The sequence below is a fragment of the Pelodiscus sinensis genome, chromosome 3 (assembly GCF_052426305.1).
Source record: "Pelodiscus sinensis isolate ZL-2025 chromosome 3, ASM5242630v1, whole genome shotgun sequence".
NCBI lineage: Eukaryota > Metazoa > Chordata > Testudines > Trionychidae > Pelodiscus > Pelodiscus sinensis.
In genome coordinates this window covers 173552139-173572941 of record NC_143054.1, presented here as the reverse complement: position 1 = coordinate 173572941, position 20803 = coordinate 173552139, and the positions used below count along the sequence as shown (strand labels likewise).

General features: G+C 45.7%; 1 protein-coding gene across 1 annotated transcript; it reads right to left on the bottom strand.

Annotated features, from left to right (window-relative positions):
- Nucleotides 1–10860: 10860 nt before the first annotated feature.
- MRPS10 (mitochondrial ribosomal protein S10) lies at nt 10861–20115 on the bottom strand. Its single transcript, XM_075925442.2, has 7 exons — nt 20000–20115; nt 18220–18284; nt 18056–18125; nt 16676–16815; nt 15844–15952; nt 15079–15168; nt 10861–14695 (listed from the first exon to the last, which is right to left on the bottom strand). Exons 1-7 carry the CDS (start codon nt 20048–20050, stop codon nt 14609–14611), a joined length of 612 nt encoding a protein of 203 aa, XP_075781557.2. The 5' UTR covers nt 20051–20115; the 3' UTR covers nt 10861–14608.
- Nucleotides 20116–20803: the final 688 nt, after the last annotated feature.

The window sequence follows — 20803 nt, the reverse complement described above, 5'->3', positions numbered from 1 at the left end:
TTCAAAAGCATCCTTGAATCAAGAGATGCTGCAGATTTCCCCAGAGCAGATTGGGGTGGCATCGCTGCAGCTGCCCTAAGGCTCTTCCGTGCAGGTGGGGGGAATTCTAGGGGCTTCTCTGGCTGAGTAGGAGCTTGCCACTTTGGCCAATGGAGGAGAGGGGTGAGTGGCAGCCAGCCACTGCCCGGGGCACAGGGACCTTGTGAGAGAGGTGCACGTGGGTGGCAAGCGGGGCCATGGTGGAAGCCGGCCCCCAAACATGAATGGAGCCAGGCCCCCATGTTCTGAATGTTGGTAGAGCATGGGCAGCCTCGTTCCCCATGCTGACCTGGTGAGTGCCACACCACCCATGTCTGGGGTGAGCTACCAAGATGGCTGGGGCTGGACAGTGAGTGAACCCCTGCTTTGAGGAGGCTAGCTTGCCAGCCCCACCGTTCTGCACAAGACCCTGTTCCCACACACCAGAACTACTGTAACTCCCCCTGCCTAAATAGGAGGAGCTCTGAAGGGTCCTCCCCATGACTGGAGCAGCCCCACCTTGCCTCTCCCTGCCATTCCAAGCCACAGGCCAGGCCCCAGCACTGGGTCAAGTCCACTCCAACCTCAGATGAGATTCCAGTGCCAGGCCAAGATGCCAGCCCCTCAAACATCAGCCCAATCCTAGCACTGGTCCAAGTTCCTCCCCCTGCTGAGTGCATGCTGAACCGCTTGCCTCTCCACCCCAAAAGCCACTATCTACCAGCTAAGCTGGGCTGGCTCCAGGGGCAGGCAGAGCCACCAGCCCGAAAGTCCCAGCGCTGGGCTGAAGTTCCGGGCTCGTGTGCCAGCCCCCAAGCAATGGATTAGTCTCAGTAGTGGGGAGAGCCACCAGGCCAGCTCCCATGCTGTTCCAAGCTTCCCACTTCCCAAGCACTGGGCCAAGGCACTGACCCTCACCCAAACTACCAAATGCTCCAGCACTGGGCAGCGCCTGGCTAAGCTGCCTCACTCACCTGACAGACACCCCTGAGTGGCCTCCTGCTGGCTTGCCCCAGAGCAGGGATGGATGAGCAGTGCAGAATTCAAAAGTGGGGAGAGGGTGTGGTGAAGTGTCAGGGCATACACAGCCTAGGTGTCCAGTGCAGGGTTGGCAGCAGGGAATACTTACCCTTCTCTTGCCTATCGTATCTGCCAGCCATACCTCTGGGTAACAGCCACCGCTCTCTACTTTGCCTTGCAGCCAAAATATGAAGCAATAAATAGTATAATACAGAATTTATCATTGGTTACATATTTCCCAGCTTCGCTGGAAAACCATACAGAGTTTTAAATTGCCAAAAGGATCAGTATGAATCAACACATCCAGCATTGTAGTTCAGATTTGTGCTAACATACTCATTCTTCAAATAATAAATGTCCGTTGCTTTTCCCAGTCCTTTGGTTTCTTTACTAAGCTCCATAGAAATTCTACATATGTTTATTTTCCTGCATTTTCTATTAATCTTTCATTAGCCTAATGATATACAAAACCCCACTGGTTTTAGTTACTCTGTATGGGTGCATATATACAGTATGTGATTAGGGCAAGCAGAGGGAATGCCAATAGCCTGCTGCTTTGCTCTCTGCATTGGGACTTTGTACATGTAGAATCTCAACCATAATGTTATATTAGCATACATTTTCTCCAGATGTATGCTAAGAGTTCAGACTGAACAAGCTCACAGCAGCACGTGAGCAAAGCACGGAGCTCTAACTTTATTCACTCCAAACCTTTGTTTAAAAAACCCACAGAATATGTAGACCATATAGTTGCATACAAAACCTTCATGATGTGAACTGTATGTAAACCAAGTCAGAAATGTCAGAGTGTTCAGTTAGCATGAAACAATAGCTGTGTAACAGGGGTCTCAAACTCAGTTTACCTTAGGGCCATTGTCAGTCCTTAAATCCTCTTAGCGGGCCAGTGGGCAATTCCTCTGGCAAAGCTCCAGGAGGATGGGGGGGGGGGTCTGTGCACATTTCCCCCCCCCCCACACACACACGTCCCCTGACCCTTCCTGGTGGCCTGCACACTCCCGCCCCACCTGCCACCTTTGGGTTATTTAAAACCCGCTGGGGGCCTCTATCGCCAACACCAGCAGTGCAGCGGAGCCAGAGTGGCTTCCTGCTGCTAGTTCCATGTTGCTGCCAGCACGTCTTTGTGGCCAGGGGAGGTATGTGCAGAACCGACCCGTCCTTAGGTGTAAGCTGTGAAACTGGTATCAGCGTTGCCAACTCTCCTGATATCACAAGCCTCCTGACAATTGGGGCTTTTTTAATTTTTTTCTGAAAAGCCCTTTATTAGAATTAAGACAAATTTGGGAACTTCACAACCCGATGCCTCATGGCTATCAATTGTGATTGCTCTGACTTAATAGATTATGCTTGTTTGTTGGTGCATGGTATTAGAAGAGAATTCCAGCCTTTTTTTTTTTTTTTTTTTTTTTAAAGAAAGACTTTAGGTCTTATGGTTTGTGGAGAAAAGCTAGAAAATGTGCCCCGAGTTCAGCCAAAGACCTCAAACACCTGGTGCCAAATAAAAAGATTCCCAAGTGTATTTCACTAAGAATCCAAATGGAGACCAGGATCCTAAAAAAGACATGAAACTGAGTGCTCACTCTGACACCCTCATATTCTCACTTTGGGATGCCCCCTTGCTAACATCCACATGCTTGCACTGGAATCTCCCTGTCCACCCTAACATCTGTATCTTCATGATAGGCCCCTGCCTTCCCACCCATGATAATTAACATCTGCATCCTTGTGCTGGGATTTTCACCCCAGCCTGGGGTTAACTGAAAGGCAAAACCCACTGGCTGTAGAAGCACGTCAAAGTGGGAGATTCCCTGGCCAGAGCAGTTCACATTGTGGCAGAGGCAGCCAGAGCAACTTCTTGGACTTAACAGTGTTCTCTGCAGCCAGTGGGTGCTTGGGCCTAGGTGTTGCTGGGAACCATGTGTGAGGGTTGGATTGGGGAAACGCTCAGACTGCAGATTTGAGACACCTGCTGAATAAGATGTGAAGAATCCCCATTTATCTCTGTGGATATTAACTCTGAAACCTAATGTTAACTTAATCAATATCAACATCATATTTTGCTGCTGATCAAGGCATGCAAACAAAAACAAGTCAATTACATTACCAAGAACTGTGCACTACAGGTGGCATCTAGCATTGGCCTTTTTGTATTGTTATGAATGGAGTTTGTTATAGTACCACCTCATATATTACAATATAAAACTTAATTTGTACCATTTGTCACAGCTGATGAGCACACTGGCATCTGAGTTACTATCATTCCTTTAAGTATTTTGGTACCATGAGAGCAGACTACTTCCAATTCTATTATGGATGTCTTCAGTGCGATACTGCAGCTTTTTCTCAAGGAAGTAGTCCTTACTCATGCAAGTCTTCCCATTAAGCTATATGAATGAGTAGCCCAAGTGAGGCCTACATGTGTGAGCAAAGGTTTAGGTCTCATGGTTTGTGGAGAAAAGCTAGAAATGTGCCCCGAGTTCAGCCAAAGACCTCAAACACCTGATGCCAAATAAAAAGACAAGGCACCTATTTTCATTTCATTCAGGTAAGAAATTGACAGTTTTACCTGACAGTTTTATATCCAAATCAGAACTTTGCCTCCCACACTTTACATAATATATACAGTAATATTGTAAATAGTGTGCAAGATCTAGAGACAGAGCAGATGCTGTCTCCAAATCACCTATTAAGATGAGCCTGAACCCAAATCCTGAACATTCCTGGACGTTGGATCCAAATCCAAACATTCTAGACTGGATCAATGGATAATTTAAACTCTGGCAGTTTTAAAATGGCTAAAATGATTTTCTTTCAGTTTTTTTTATTATTGTTTTGAAGCTAAAACCTTTTTTGCCAATTTGCACATAATTTATTTTTAAAAAGATGAATAATAAAAACTCTGAAAATAATGAGATATAATGGATACACTTCCAGAAGCTCAGTTCTAGTGCTCCTGCTCAAACATCATCCAATAAGGGCTGATCCTGCTCTCCCTGAAGAAAATAGTAAAACTGTCTTTGACTTCAGCAGGTGCAGGAAGAGGCCCTTAATTAGTAAATACTAATACTAGGGGTTTCCCTAGTCGTATGTGAAATATGCTATTGCAATCTGGAACTATCGTATCCTTCAAGGTTAATACAGTGTTACTTCTGATCCTCATTTAGATCTAAAAGAAGAAATAATCTAAACCTATTCTAAGCTGACTAAGACCTAATCTTCCAAACACTCATGAAAGTACAGCAAATGGACTGCTGACATAAAGGCTTTTCGAATTAGAGGCTTGCAGAATTGGGCCCTAGATTGGCAGTCTTTTGTGCTGAAGGCTACATATGTCCTGGAAAAATCCATATACTAAGGAAGGTGGGGTGCAGCCCAGCAGATAAAGGAGAATCTCTAGCACAGGAGTTGATCATCTTAAATCTAAAAGCAACATCAAAACAAGATCTTGTTCGAATCATATTAAATACATTACCTCCTCCAGCCATAGGTGCCCCCAGAAGGGGGAGGAAGGAATAGACCCCTTTGAAAGTTTGAACCCCTGGATTTCTTATTTTAGGTCTGCTTAAAGCTGTACACACTGGCTACAGAGGCAATTCTTAAATGCAACAGAGTTTGAGCTGCTTGCAGGAGTTTGTTATAAAAAGAAGGAGGGAGGTGATTAAGAATAACAAAAGACTAGTCATTCTAGTAATTGAAGGATCATTAGAGCATCATGAAAACATTGCCAGGTACTTAAGAGATGGGAGGGAGTAGCAATGATTATTGTGCTGCTGGTATTGTTATGTTCTTGAAAAAGGGGTAAACAGCAACGTGACAAAAATTTCAGATAACTATTTTGAGTAATTTTGTAGTAAGTCCAAAGCTGACTGCAAAGAGGTAAAAAGAAATCTCACAAAACTGGGTGATTGGGCAACACAATGGCAGATGGAATTCAGTGCTGGGAAATGCAAAGTAATGGACATGGAAAATATAATCCCAACTATTCACACAAAAATGATGTCTGAAATAGCTGTTACCACTCAAGAAAGAGATCTTTAAATCATTGTGGATAGTTCTCTGAAAACATCTGCTCAATGTGCAGTGGCAGTCTAAAAATTTAAAAACTAACAGAAAACTGGGAATCATTAGGAAAGGAATAGATAAGAAAAGATCATATTGCCTCTCTATAAAGTCATGGTATGCCCACATCTTGAATACTGTATGCAGATTTGGTCACCCAATTTTAAAAAAAAAGATATATTAGATTTGGAAAAGGTACTGAAAGGGCAACAGAAATGATTAGGGGTGAGGAACAGCTTCCATATGATGAGAGATTAACAAGAATGGGATTTTTCAGGTTGGAAAAGAAATGAGTAAAGGATGGGGGATATGTTAGCAGTCTAGAAAATCATGTATTGTGTGGAAGAATAAAATAAGGAAATGTGTTGTGTTAGTGATGGAGTAAATAACAAAAACTAAATTAAATTCATAGGCAGCAGATTTAAAACAAATTATTTCTTCACAGCCAACTTGTGGAATACTTTGCCAGGAGATGGTGGAAAGACCCAAACTGTAACAGGGTTCCAATAAGCACAAAATAAGTTCAAAGAGGATAGGTCCATCAATGTCTACTAGCCAGATTGGGCAGGAATAGTGTCCCTAGCTTTTGTTTTCCAGAATGGGTGTGACACAGCGCATTGGGGTTTTCCCATCTCCTGCACCCCTGTAACGGCACGGACAGACTCCAGCAGCCAGTAGAATAGAGGGAGTTTATTGCTTCTCCAGAATACATCACAGCACAGTTGTAATCTGGTTACAGGGCAGGCCTTGGATGCCTCAGCCCCCCTTGAGATGGGGGAGCCTGAGCCTCTAAATCCCAGCCCGTTGCCTAGGCTGCTTCCTCCATGATACCAGCCAGAAACCTAACTCACTCACTTCCAGCCCTGCCCCCAGCCAGAGCTCCATTCCCCTTCTTCCCATTGTTCCGCTCCCTGGGAGATAACTTGTCAGACAGGTTTGAAGCCCCCTTGCATAATGACTCATCCCCTGCTCTGCTGGGCTGTGCTGCAGCCAGCAGCCAGTGGAGGTCACTCACAACCCACTGCCCAGCATAGCAACCAGCAAGGTACCCCCCACTATGTCATAGGGTGACAGAGGCTGGATCATTTGACGAATCCTTTTCTGTTGATGCCTTCCAAAGCACCTGGAATTGGCCACAGTTGGACGACAGGATACTGGGCTAGATGGACCGTTGGTCTGGCCATTCTGACATTCTTATATAGAGCCCAAATGTATCTGCCCCTTGCTGTAACTCACTAGACCCCACTACTGAAAGTAAAAGGCTTATTATTTTTATGATAGAAGGATGGAGTTGGAGTCTATCACCTCTCCGTCACTGGTTCCTATTCTTTCCAAGACTATAAAGGCCCAAAATCATTACTGTCTGATTTTTGTTAGGCCAACTATGGACAGGGTCTGACCTCAATCCTCATCTATATGCATTCAGTATAGTGCATAGTGAACTTGTATTTATATCTCAAAGTGGTTTTAGAATAATGTACTTTACTAATATCTGCGGTATAAAAACAAAATATAGATAAAAACAATCTCCCAAGGTGGAGGAATTTTTTTCCCCAGCTAGCTCTTTTCCCTTAGAATCACGGGGGACATCAGAGTTTGTCTTTTTTTGGTTTTGGTTTTCCCTTCCCCTGCTTCCTTCCCTCCACTGGTGAAGAGGGAGCTGTTCTCCAGCCCTTGTGGTGGGAATCCCTCACAAACAGAAGGAACAGGAAGAGTGTTCTGAGAGTAATCCCCACAAGTGACCTAAGCCATCCCTGGCCCATCTGGGGCAAACTTCACACTCCCGCTTCTCAGATGCTCTGCTGATTGGTTGAGCTGGGCAGTTAGTGGTAGGGAGGAGACTCAGGATTTTGTTGATCAAGGCTTAGCAAAGAAGCCAGATCCAATCATTTGCTTGGGGGAATTGTTCTGCTTCTTGCCATTGATTGTTTCTGAGCAGTTTCTGATTCTGTGTTCTAGTTGTTCTAAAATACCTGCTGAATAATCACTAGGAATGGTTGTTGATCTGTAGCTCATGTGAGATCACTTCATTCTGATCATTCAATATGTGATATTCCAGATTGACAGCTAGACGAGTACCCAGAAATCACCTCCTTCAGGACAGATTCAACAATGGTAAATAACAGAACACCACTGGTGATCACCTACAGCTCCCAGCTAAATCCTCTTCAGTGCATCATTGACAATCTATAATCAATCCTGGAAAATGATCCCTCACTCTCACAGACCTTGGGAAACAGGCCAGTCCTTGCCTACAGACAGTCCCCCCTATCTGAAGCAAATACTCATCAGCAGCCACACAACACACCACGGAAACACTTATCCAGTAACCTATCCCTGCAACAAACCCTGTTGCCAACTTTGTCCACATATCTATGCAAGCGACACTATCACAGGACCTAATCACATAATCCACACTGCACATCCACTTACAGAGGGGTGGGCAAAAAAATGGTGGCAGTTCACCAAAGTTAGCCCATGGTGGGTTGCTGCCACTATATTTACCTGCAGCTCTGCAGGTATGGGCAATTGCAGCTCCCATTGGCTGGGGATGGCTACCCAACAGGCGCTATGATCTCCCATACCTGCAGAGATACAGGTAAATAGGTGGCCCACCAGCAGCAAACCTTGGCAGACAGGATCCAGCCCATGGGCTGGTATTTGCCCACCCTGCACTAATGTGATATATGCCATCAAGTACCCATGGGCGGCGAGTTATATGGGCTCATGGTGCCCATGCTCCATCAATATTCAGAGCCGAGGGCCCTGCTCCAGCAATATTTGGAGCTGGGTCTTTTCCCCGGCCCTCCCTGGAGCGGGCCCCGACCCCCACCTGCTGGTCCCATCCCTGCGCATCCTCCCACCCCGGCCCCAGAGCATCCCCTCATCCCAAAGCGCCCCGGCCCCAGCCTGTCCTGTTCCGTCCATGCGCAGCTTTCAGTCCGGCTCCCATTTGCCGGCTGCTACTGCCATGCACGGTGTTTACTGATAAGCGGGGAGATGCCCGGGTGTGATGTGACATCACAGCCCGGGACTTTAAAACTGCTCGGCGCGGTGTTGCGCAGCCTGGCTCCGGGTTCAGAGTCCGGGGACTTCTGAGGCCCGAGCGCAGACTCCGGCCCCGCAAAGTGGAAAGCAGAAGGTAAGGTAAGGGGAACAGTAAGCGGAGGGGTAGGAAGGGGCTTGTGCAGAGGGGAAGGAGGAGGGGGAAAGGTAAGGGGTGGGGGAGGAAGGGGCTTGTGCGGAGGGGAGGGGGAAATAGAGGAAGGGGCTTGTGTGGAGGGGGAAGAGGAAAATAGAAGGGATGGGGGAGGAAGAGGCTTGTGCGGAGGGGGACGGGGAAAAAAGGGGAAGATACCAAGGGACAGCATGGAGGAGAGACAAATGACATGGGATCAAGTGCAGACAATGAGGAAAAGGGCAGGAGGGGAGGTGGCAGTGGGAGGGGGGACAGGGTGATGCTGAGAGAGGAGAAAGTAAGGGCATTGGGCGCTAGAGGGGGGAGGGGAAGGAGGAGGTGCTGGGAGAAGGCTTGAAAGAAGGGGTGGGCATGAGAAAGGTGGGGATGAAGCAAGACGTGTGAGGGCACAGAGGGCATGAAAGGAATGGGGGCAGAGAGTGGTGAGGGGGTGGGCATCAGGGAAAAAGAGGGCAAAGGGGGCAGGGGCAGTAAGGGAAGGGGGAGGCACCAGGAGGGTGCAGTGCTAAGGGAAGGTGCAGGTGCCAGGAGATTCTGGGGGTGAAGCAGAAGGGCAGACAACTACAGGGAAAAGAGGCAGGGCAGGTGTGTAGAGGGAGGTGTTAGAAGAGGGGATGAAGAGGGGTAGCTCACATGATCAAAGTGGGGCTACTGGAGAGTGGGCACAGGGGGCAGAGGAGGGCTGGTGGAGGGGGGCAGGTCGCAGGAGGGCTGAGGGCAGTGAGAAGGGCAGGAGTCAGGACAGCAGAGGAGGGTGAGGAGTTGGGGGGCAGCAGGCACCAGGGGAGCTGATGGAGCAAGGGGAGGAGACATGGCAGCAGAGATAAATGGTAAAGGTTTATAAAATATTTATTAATAACTTTGGTGCCACAGTAGCACATTCAAACAAGCCACATGAACTCAGTACAGGTGCACAACACAGAATCCATTCTGCTCATGGGAGGAAACTCTTAGGCTATGTCTACACTGGCGACTTCCTGCGCAAGAGTTCTTGTGTAAGAAGTCTTGCGCAAGAACACGTCCACACTGCCATGTGTGAGCTGTGCTTTTGCACAAGAGCATCCATGGCCAGGGGCGGATGAGAGTGATGCAGGGCCAAGGGCAGCGCCGCGGGGCCCCTCCTTTGACACGGCGCATGCGCAAGGCCTCGGGAAGTGCAGGGCCCGGGGCAGCCGCCCCACTCGACCTGCCATAAATCCACCGCTGTCCATGGCAGTGTGGACACTCTCTTGCGCAAGAAAGCTCCGATGGCCGTTTTAGCCATAGGGGTTTCTTGCGCAAGAAATCCCTGCTGAGCATCCACACTGCCTCTTGCACAAGAGAGCTTATACCTGCTAGAGAAGAGCGTCGCTCTTGCGCAGGACACCCTCTCTTACCACGCCGTACTATAAATTTCCTTGCGCAAGAGCAGGCAGGCAGTGTGGATACTCTGTGGGTTCTTGCGCAAGAACGGCCATACTTGCGCAAGTAGCCGTGAGTGTTGACATAGCCTTAGAGGGAACACTTCCCCCCGTCTCTCTGCCCCCGAGTTAATGTCATACACATTGAGTTAATGCAATTGCAGGATAGTTACATGAGGAGGGTTTGGTGGGGGCCAAACTAATCCCTGTTTGTAGGAGGATGGTGGGAAAAGTCCTTTGAGAGGGGTGACATGACACCTTTTACTTCTGGTCATGTGTCCATCTTGCCCTGAGCCTGTTACCTTCAGAGGCCTGGTTAATGGGGGTCGGGGCATGGTTAACAGGGGTCAGAGGTGTGGCTAATGGGGCACCACCAAAAATTATACAAACCTGCCGCCCCTGCAAGTACCTGCAATGCCCCTCGGTTGTGTATATTGGCCAAACCGGACAGTCTCCGCACCAAAGGATAAATGGACACAAAATCAGACATCAGGAACGGTAACACACATAATCCTTGGGGCAACAGTTCCCAAACACTGGTCCGTGGACCGGCGGCGGACCACAAACCCATCTGCTGGGCTGCAGCACATTGCCAGACTATGCCCCAGTTTTTAATTGGCCCTTGCTGCATGTGCACAAAAAATTTACTTCCCGCCCACTTCCCCATGCAGCAGCAGGGTGAGTGGTGCAGCTGGCAACCAGATGTTGTGCTGAGGCTAGAGCCGGGGCCATGGTGAGGCTGTCCCTACTGGGACAGCTGGCCTCAGTTCCAGCTCTGGTGGTCGCTATGCAAACTGGCTGGTGGGGCCATGTGGAGGGCAGCTGCCCCAGATGCTGGGGCCAATCGCCACATGGAGAGCAGCTGCCCCAGCCATGGGGGCCAACCACTGCGTGAAGGGCAGCTGCCCTGACTGCTGGGACCAAGCACTGCACAATTGTGGCTGCCTGTGACCCAAGTCTCCCTCCTGCTTGGTGGGAGCCTCCCCCTGGCTTCCAACTGCTCCCAGCCAGCATGCACATGCATCATCATTATGCTTTAAGTGCATAGGAAAATATGAATGTGCAGTATGTGTCAGCACTGTCAGACCGGTTAGCTACTGCCTCTTTAATTCTGCTGCAATTGAGACAACAGGTTTGGACTGGAGAACACTTTAACAAGTATTAGCAACTATTTTATTGTTTTTTTTTAAAATGTGTGCACACAGCAGTTTTTCAAATTCTTGTTAACCATCATGTCCCCCCTCCTTTGATTTGCCTGATATACCATGGTCTAAAATTACCATAACAAATATGCAAATAAATTATCATAACACATAAATGCAAACATTTCAGTGCCAGTCCACTAGCTGTTTTTGAATGAATTTGCCAGTCCACAGTATAAAAAAAGTTGAGAACCACTGCTATAGGGGAACACTTTAACCTCCCTCCACGTTTATTTGTGGATTTGAAAGCAGCCTTCCTTTTAAAAAAGAATTTCAAAACCCAATTACAAAGGGAGACAGCTGAACTGGAATTCATTTGCAAATTCAACACTATCAATTTAGAATTGAATACAGATCTCAACTGGTTAACACATTACAAAGGCAATTTCCCCTCTGGATAGTCACGTCTCCGTAGCAAATGCTGTGAATTACCCACTTCTACCCCTACTTGATTAGCTTCATTAATACAAGCAACTTTTCCCTTATGTGTATCCCTCCCGTTATTTCCACTCCATTCTTCTGATGAAGTGCGTTTTACCAATGAAAGCTTCTACCCTAATAAATCTGTTAAGTCTTTAAGGTGCCACAGGACTCCTCATTGTTTTAGCAGATATTAGCAAGACTACCCCTCTGACACTTTCCAGATTGATAGTTAGTGTGAAAGTTACAGCTTCTGGGTCCCATTTCCTATGCTGCCCCTGACCATGTAACTGAAGACAAGACCTTCACCTGTCTCTGCCTTCCTTTCTCCCTGACATTTAGGTATAACAAGCCTCTCCTACCTGTCTCATGGCTGAGAGAGATTAGGGAGATATGACACTAGTAACAGTGTATAATATGAGGTATTTTATCACGTTGAGTACAAATTAAGGGTAGTGTAGTAGAATCCCATTTTTCCAACCTTCCATTATGGTCTCCATGTTAACCCAATAATCAGTGCATACAGGTACAGAAGCAGGCAATTTCTCCTGTGACCTCTAGATGGCAATGCAGCCTCGCACTTTCCTGATTATCCAAATTCTTGATGATATTGTCTGGCCACTGTCTCAATAAAATGTGATAAATAGGCTTTGCTGTTTGTCAATTTTAATTGGTATTTTATTATATTTAGATTATTGTGAGAAGCAACTATTAAGCTCAGACTGAAGTAACTTATGTTGGTTTTGAATCTCCATTTGTGATGAGACAATTTAATGGTATTTGACAAACAGGAGATGCTTTTGTTTTGTAAAAATATATTTTTGCAAAGAAGTCTCATCCAAATTGATTCATGATTTCAAAAAACAAAATTGGTTGAATATTCATGGGATTTTCCAACAGAAAACTATTTCAAATAAAATTTTCTCACCATCTCAATTTCCATGCTTTATCCCTGCCTTTGTGGGGTTTGCTGTCTGTTGATTAGAGTGAGAATCATTGGCTTTTCTCTCTGGCTGTATCATCACACTGGTCATTTCCCTTCTCTATACTTCATGGGTCTTTGTCCAATGCAAAGAGAGGCTTCTGTAACTCCTGGCAGAATTGAGTCTGAGTGTTAAAGATAATGGGCATTAAAGCACTTTGTGGAGGAAAAAGGGTTGTTTCATGGGGTTGAGCACCAATGCAGTCTGAAATTTTCTAAACTGTCTAGTCCAGAAAAACAAGAAATGACCAGGGATAAAGCCCGCAGTTGGATGTGCCTGAGAGAGGCCAGAATGCCTACGTCTAGACTGGCATGATTTTCCACAAATGCTTTTAACGGAAAAGTTTTCCATTAAAAACATTTGTGGAAAAGAGCGTCTAGATTGGCACAGACGCGGTTTTGTGCAAGAAAGCCCCAATCGCCATTTTCGCGATCGGGGCTTTTTTGTGCAAAACAAATCTGAGCTGTCTACTTTTGTCCGAACGGGAGCAGCATAGTATTTCCGCAAGAAGCACTGATTTCTTATATGAGATCGTCAGTGTTCTTGCAGAAATTCAAGTGGCCAGTGTAGACAGCTGGCAAGTTTTCCGTAAAAGCAATTGCTTTTGCGGAAAAACTTGCCAGTCTAGACACAGCCCCAATGTGTTTGGGGTCTCAGCAGGGTTTCACACACCTTACTATCCTGTGGCAGGTGTAGCCCCAGCTCTCCCTTCCATTGTAGGTTCTGCACAAGGTTTTTGCAAAATGCCTGGAAACCAGGCTAGGCAACCTGATGGCAGAATCCCAAGACATAAACATGCTCCAATACAGATTGGAGGTGAGCCTGATGAAAAGGGCTGGAAGGCAATTTTACACTGCGGAGGCTTGGAAAGGAAACTGGAAGATCCAATTTCTAGCCTGAACTGCTAACTGGCATCCCACTGGAGTCTCCTTGGTCTGGAAAGTCTCATGCAATGTTGGGCTCTCCTCCTTCAGGGAGGGGGGGAAGGAATTGAAACTTCAAGCAAGACATCTGCCTGATTTAATTGAGCAATACCCAGAGGGCCCCATGCCTTGAGAACCAGAGGAGGGTTCTCAGAGAAGAGTCACCTATTCTGTCTTAAGAGTAGCAGGAGGCTGCCCAGGGAATCAGCCAGTCTTTTCTAAATGCACCGATACACCTAGAAGAATGTCCTCTCAGCTTCTCCCTTCGTCCCACACAGATTTTAGAGTTGGGGGGTAGGGAAGCAGTCTTGTCTCCTGCCTGCTGAGCTGTGCATGGATCAGGGGTTCAGGAAGGATGGGACCAGCCCCAGCACTGAACAGGGTCCCAAGTTAGAGAGAGAGTGATAAGCTGTGACCTGCAGGATTCGCATATTGTCCTAGGTGCACCAATCTCCTTCAAAAGCTCTGTGGTTGCTGAATCATAGTCCCCTAAGCACAATGCCCCTGGGGTTGGGGATGGGCTCATCTGCACAGCAAGTGCATCTGGCCATTGACCCTGACCTGCCTTCCTCCCCCACAGCATGTCAGTTTCAAAATAAGGACCAGAGCATCCCAGGAGAAAGCCAGGCCATTAGGTACAGCACAGCCCTACTCCAACTGACTATCACTCTCCCTGAATTTGACCTCTACTGAGTTACCTCTAACCAACAGCTTTCTGAATTTAGGGGCAGGCAGACTGGCTATCATGGGATGCAGGATCTGCTGCTGTGGGGGCTGGTGGATCAAAGTGTTCCTGTTGGAGTAGCAGAGGCAAAGCAGGGAATGAGATAGGCTTGATCCAAGTTTTTTCCCTGGTTCAGTGGTGAGCCTGGACCTTCAAGAGGACTGTGCTCCAGCCCCTGTTCCACCCAAGTTTGTGTCTGACCTTGGGTCCCTTTCTTGCCATCCTTTTTTCAGGAGACTACCCCAGCAAAAAATACTTTGAGTCATGTAAGAACTTCAAGATATGTGCTTCACATAGCAACCTCAGTGACAGTACATTCATAAATCCTGTGTTGTTTATGCACAAATAAACTATTACTGTTCATTTTAAATTAATCATTTTGGCTACATAGGACTTTGAACAAAGAAAAAGATAGTCAAAACATTTTCACAGCACTTCAGTCTTTCTGCTAATGGGCTGGGATCCACACTTGCTGATAATTAGGGAAGCAAGAGACCTGTCTCATACTCACTTTGTAAAAAAATTAAGACAGGGTTTGACATTGGATTGAGGGCCTGTTAAGATGCTGTGTTTTTTAAATATGAACAGGCAGAGACTGAACTGATGTTAACAGGCATAGAAGAGCTTTAGTACATGAACAGCTCATGATGTGCTTGCAGTTTCTTCTACCGAAGGTAGCTTGTCCCAAACTGGCTTCTGAATATGTTCAGGTAGCTTCTCTAATTTGGTCTACAAAACAAAGCAAACAATTATATCTACCAATCTGCACCTTGGATGTGACAAACTCCCTCATTCAGAATAAATTATCTTGCTGTATTCATATTTACCTATATCAAATTACAAATACTTATTTAGATACTGAAAAAACAACAACTGGTAGAAGCCATTTTAAAAAAAAGCTTCCATCTCGTCTTCATCTTGTGTTTCCTACTGTTTGGATCCCTTGCTCCCCAGAAAACTCCTCTTCTCCCCAATCCAGAGTGTCATTTCAGAGACAACACTTGATGATAGTCCCAGCAGACATCAATGGCTGCCATTTGTCATCTGATTCATCTTAAAACTAGACTCATCCATAACTCTATTTGAAATTCAAGAAAGCAACTCAATTATACCTTTTTTATTTCCATGGCAACCCCTTCTGGTAAATTTCTTTGGATGTACTCCAAATAGACATCAGCTGTACTGCCAGTTAAATGTTTTAACTAAAACAACACAGAAAGTGTTTTGAAATAAAAGTAGCCATATTTTCTGTTATTAGTATATCGCTGTATAATGAAATAGGCACATGCATTGATGGGAAAATTTCCTCAAAGTCAGAGAAGCTAGAACACATAGCAAAGGATTCAACCTTCCTTTCATCATAGGCAAAGAATTAGCATAATCTTTGTGCACTCAAACTTCACAGTAAGAAGGAGCAAGCACTCCAAAAATCAGGTGTTTACCTAATACCTATATTCTGCACCTGTAGAAACACACACCTTTGTTTACTTACAGAGCCTCTTGGGATTAACCTAGAGTTTCATTTGTGCAGCTGATATTTAGAAAGGCCACTCCTAGGAATTACATAGCATCCTAAACTAGGTCAAGACCTACTTTGCTAGGCACGGTACAAACATACGTTAAACAACAATATCCTTCTCCCAACAGACATAGAACAGTAGGGCTAAAGCTACATAGTATTTTAAATGCAGGGTGCATGAAGTGCATCAAAGATAAGTATTCTTTTTAGTATCCATTGAAAAAGCGTTAGGAAGATCCGTATTCTGGAGTTAAATGTAAAATCAGTACATGGAGATTTCAGGAATTGTACTGTCAAAATTGCATTTTTATATGTATGAAGTTCTATTTGAGCTCTCTTCTTTCCTCAATACACTCACCTCCAGACATCTATAATGTGTCCTCATTTCATACTGAACTCTGTGCTTCTTGAAAATATGTATTGACTTTAGAAGGGTGAATCGTTCTATCTTCCTGGGAGGTTCATGTCTAACATGCAATTTAAACACATTATTTCATATTTAAAATCACATTCAAATCCCTTTTTAAATCAAAGTATTGTTTATCATATCTATATACAACCCATCAGGACTTAATGCTTTGCTTTAGTTGGTATTTTGCAAAGTGAACAAGGCAGAGTGAAAAGTACCAGTGTATTTTGGTATCACAATCTCTTTGGGGGGGGGCGCACATTTTTGGCTTAATAAACAAAATTATTAGAAGACACAGAGAAGAAAATCATGACCACTAAATTCAGCTAGATGATAATAGGACTGCTTACATGGTCAGTGATGCTGTCTTTACAAGTTTGAAAAAGTACTTAAATACAACCCTGGGCAAGATTTTTTACGGATGTCTTGCTTTAATGTAGTGCCGAGTGTGTAATAGATATTGCTTTTGGCTGTGTGGTCCTCAACTATTATTTTATCCTACTGATGTGTGAAACACACTGTGTAAAGCCAACTTTAAAAAAAAAACCTGAAATTTTATAAGGAAAGTCATTTAGAGATTCAAGGAAATATTATCCCTGTGGCTTCAAATTAGTTAAAAAATACCTTCAGAGTAAACCTTTAACTTCTGAAACCCTGAGAGGTTTGCACAGCAAGTGCTCCTGGCCATACCTCAAAACTCTAGAAGTATGGATTCCATAACAAGTGTTGTTTTACAAGTAGAAACCCAAACAAGGTGTCACACACACACACACACACTTACACTTTTTCAATGAAGATACCAAGTTCTTTAGCAGCAAGCACTGCAAAATATTCATAACTGTCCAACACAGTTTTATCATGACCTTTAACTAAAACTGATAATTTCTTGTATAACGTGTCTGGTTCATCTGAAATGGATACCTAGATTTTGTAAGAAAGAGACAAGTTAAGTGACAGCTCTCTATAACCCTTAACCAATTTATACAATACACATTTATCCTATACATCCTACTATCCTGCCTGGGGAAAAATACTATAGTCATATTAACCTAATTTATGTATAGTACTGTCACCCTGTGGCTCATTAGCCACTTATTACCAATTCTGTCAAGGACAGAAGAGCAGTGCATGACTTAGGGCAGTGTTTCTCAAAGTGGTCCGCGAAAGCACTTTGAGAAACCTGTTAACTGGCTGCAGCAGTTTGTTTATTTACCAGCAGCTCCTACTGGCTCCATTTCGCTGTTTGCAGCCTAGGGGAGCTGCGGGAAACAGCGGCCTGCCTCACACCGCTTCCCACGGCTCTCCTTGGCTGCAAGCAGTGAAATGGAGCCAATAAGAGCTGCAAGGTTCCATAGCCGCAGCACCGGTAAATAAACAAAAGTGCCTCAGCCAGTTAACATACTCTGAGAAACACTAACGTATGGTACAGCTACACTTAAAACACTACAGCACCACAACTAAGCCCACTGACCTATATTCTCCTGTAAGTACAGGCAATCTACCTCTGCAAGAGGCAGTACTTTGGTCTATGAAAGAACAGTGGAAGCAACAGTGGTTGGTTAGGTTGCCTTAATTATGCTGAGCATATACCCCCTAAAAAAACCCCATAGTTAGACTACCTTATTTTTCCAGCATAGACTAGGCCTCTAAATTTTGAGCATTCAGAAGCTAGTACGATACATTTTCTTGAACAGGAGAGCATGGGCTTTTCAAGATGACTCAAAACAATGGAAGTTAACTGAAGAGCTGCAGATTCTTCCCTAAAACCAATCTAATACTACTTTGGCACTAGAGAAGAGTCACCTTCTCAGTCCCTGCACTGTTGTCAATTGACAACTAATGAGAAATACATAAACATTTTATGTTTGCTCTTATCCTGGCAGAAGGAGTTTAAGTAAAATGGGAATTAAAGTTTCTCCTTTTAAAGTATATACGATACATATTTTAAAATGAAAGGATTTCCCACAAGAATACTATCTTTCTATTCTAAATAGTTTGTAACCTAGTATCTCATTAAAATGAGACCTCAATGAATAATAATCCAACTCATAAGTATTCTTTTCCTAATGTGGATTTTGCATATTAAAAAACCCTCACTTATACACAAATAATTCTGAGTTTGTGTAATGCATATAATAAGAAAGTCTACTTAGTCACATACCAAAGATTTGTCCTTATGATGGTGTAAATCGGTGTGAAATCCTGAGAACTGAACCCACAAGTCCTTGTTTCTAGTTAGCAGGAGAGAGACAAAAACACATTTAATGTGATTGCAAATTAAGAGCTCCAGGTTTTTCAGACTTCATATTTAAATGTTATACTTACTGAAAAAAACTATATCCCTTTGGCATATTCCTGCTTGAGTACTTTACAGAGAAAGTTCCTGATCCCTGTGAAGATGAGTTAAATCATTAGCTGCCGTCTTTCAAATGTAAAGTAATCAGCTTAATATACATTTAAAAGCTAGTTTTTGTTTTCTAGACTAATACATAAATGTAAATCTGGACATACCACAAAGAAATTAGCATATGAAAGATTAAATTAATCAATTTGTAGCGAGGCTCTCTTGAAACTCATACACAGTGCTGGTGCAGAGCAATGAAACACATACTAGTTAGAAGAATTTTGTTCTTGCTCCAAAGATGGCACAGAACACAGCAATGAAGGTGGACCCAAGTTGGGAAGGTCTTCATTAAGGACATGAAAGCGCAGCAGCTGCTATTCCAATGCACAGGCCTGAATAAACAACACTGATTCCTAAACAAAGTCCATTTACTCCTAGAATTTATAGTAAATGTCACCTCAGCTAAGCACATAATAAAATGACTAGTTTAATTTGCAAGCTATCTTTTTAGAAGGATTCAGAACTCAACCAATACGGAGATTTCCTTTGATCTGTGCAGAAATTCCACATTAAAGTTTGTGTGTTGGAAATGCAAATCTGATGAGCTCACACAGGAAAAAAAATCTTGGATTAATAATTACTTTGCATTACATGGATACAAAAAAAAAGAACTCGTTATCTACTGCATATATAATTATGGCCAAAATAAGAGAAGGGGGAAGAAACTAAATTACCAACATTACAAAGTCCCATAATTATAAAAACACTTGAGAGTTAGAATTCAGTACAAAAATTGAAGCTTGTTAACTTTGTTAGCACAATAAGGGTACAGCTATACAGCAGGGCTAAAGTTGAATTAAGACATCGGCTATATCAATTGTGTAGCTGAAATCGAAATAACTTAATTCGGCTTTTTGGTGCTGTCTACACAGCATGAAGTTGAAGGAAGAACATTCTTCCTTCGACTTCCCTTACTCCTCATGAAATAAGGGTTCCCATGATTTGGAGTAAGAAGTCCTCCAGCTTGATATCAGTTCAAAATAAAGGCAATTGTGTCGAGTATAGCTACCAGTTAACTGGAACCATAAGCCTCATCCCTTAACATAAAGCTCCATGTAAAGATATAAATATACATTAATTTACTAGTCGAGTAGTCAGTGGAATTTCTATTGACTACTTGGTTAGTCCAAAGGCACTTCCGCATTTCTCCTTTGAAATGTAGATTTCAAAGCAGAAGCACCCCCATGGAGCCTGGTGTCAGCTGATCCCAGGGTTCTCTACAGCATTTCAAAGCTGCAGCACCACATGGAGCCGGGGCTCCAGGTGACTCCAGGTTCTGTGGAAATGCCATGGAGACCGGGGTGATGGAGGCACAGGGGGAGGGGGAACTGACCAGTCCACTATCCAATAAGCATTTCAACTAATCCTCAACATCCTCAGACCCCGGATTGTCAACTTGGGGGGGGGGGGCTGCCTCAGCTCTGCCTATGGCTGGGAGCCTGGTCCAGGAGCAGGGCTCCCAGGCGCTACCCAACAACTCAGGGCGCCCGGCTCTGCGGGGCTCTACGGCCCAGGAACGCGAGCCGGCTGCAGCCGCTCAGTTCTCAGCGCCGGCCAAGTGTGTGTGTGGGGGGGAGAGGGGCAGGGCTCTGACTCGTGTCCGCCAGCGCGCTGAGAGCGGGGGCGAATCGGAGGGCTCCAGCATGCAAACCGGAGCATCGGTCTGGTGCGGGCGCCCCGCCCACCCCGCCCCCCCAGTACCTGACAGAGCGGCAACCGCCACAACCGGCTCACCCTTCCCCATGCCGCCATCTTGCCCACCCCTCCCCCGGAAACTTCCGGCAGCCACCCCCACCATAGAGCTTAACCCGGAAATACAGAGCGGCCCCGCTCGCAACCTGCCACCATAGAGTTCGCCCTCGCACCTGTAAGTCTGCGGCTCGCGCTCGGCTTTCGCGCAGGTGCCAGACCTCGCCGCCGTCCACGTGACGCAGAACAGTTTCCCGCTCCCCCCACCCCAGCGCGCACTTACCGCTTGCCCCTCCCCCAGTCCAGGCAGCGCAGGGCGCGTTCCATTGGTCCCTCCCGCGTCATCTTCCCAGTCCAGCCCAGCGGGGCGGGAGGCGTGGAACCGCGGGCAGGCTGAGCGATGGGAGCGGCACAGAGGGGCCGGCCCAGCCAACCCCCCGCCCCCCCTTGTCCTGAGCTGTGAGCCGCCCCCCCGCAACGTGACCCCTGGAACGCGCCTGTGTCTCGCGGCGCCGCGCAGGGAGCCGATGCTGGCCCAGCGGCTGGGGGGGGGGGGGGGCTGCTAGTGCGCAGGAACGGGTCACAGGGCGGGCCTGGCCTCAGCCCCTACTGGCGCGCGGGATCGTGCCGGGATACAGGAGCAGGCTGCGGCCCCAGAGCCCCTGGCGGGAGCGAGGCGAGGGGCCCGTTAATTGTGGATTATCTTGAGTGTGTTTTTATCTACAGCCCTGCTTGGGTGCGGGGTGAAACTAACTCCACCCGCAAGCAAAGAAAATCAAAAAGTAAAAGGCAGGAAAAAAGAAAGTCTTTGGCAAA

Coding starts and splice junctions, on each gene's coding strand:
- MRPS10 (XM_075925442.2), bottom strand. CDS start 20,050: ATGGCGGCATGGGGAAGGGTGAGCCGGTTGTGGCGGTTGCCGCTCTGT. Junction 18,285..19,999: donor GGCGGTTGCCGCTCTGTCAG/GTACTGGGGGGG, acceptor TCATCTTCACAG/GGATCAGGAACTTTCTCTGT. Junction 14,696..15,078: donor TTGCCATGGAAATAAAAAAG/GTATAATTGAGT, acceptor TTTGTTTTGTAG/ACCAAATTAGAGAAGCTACC.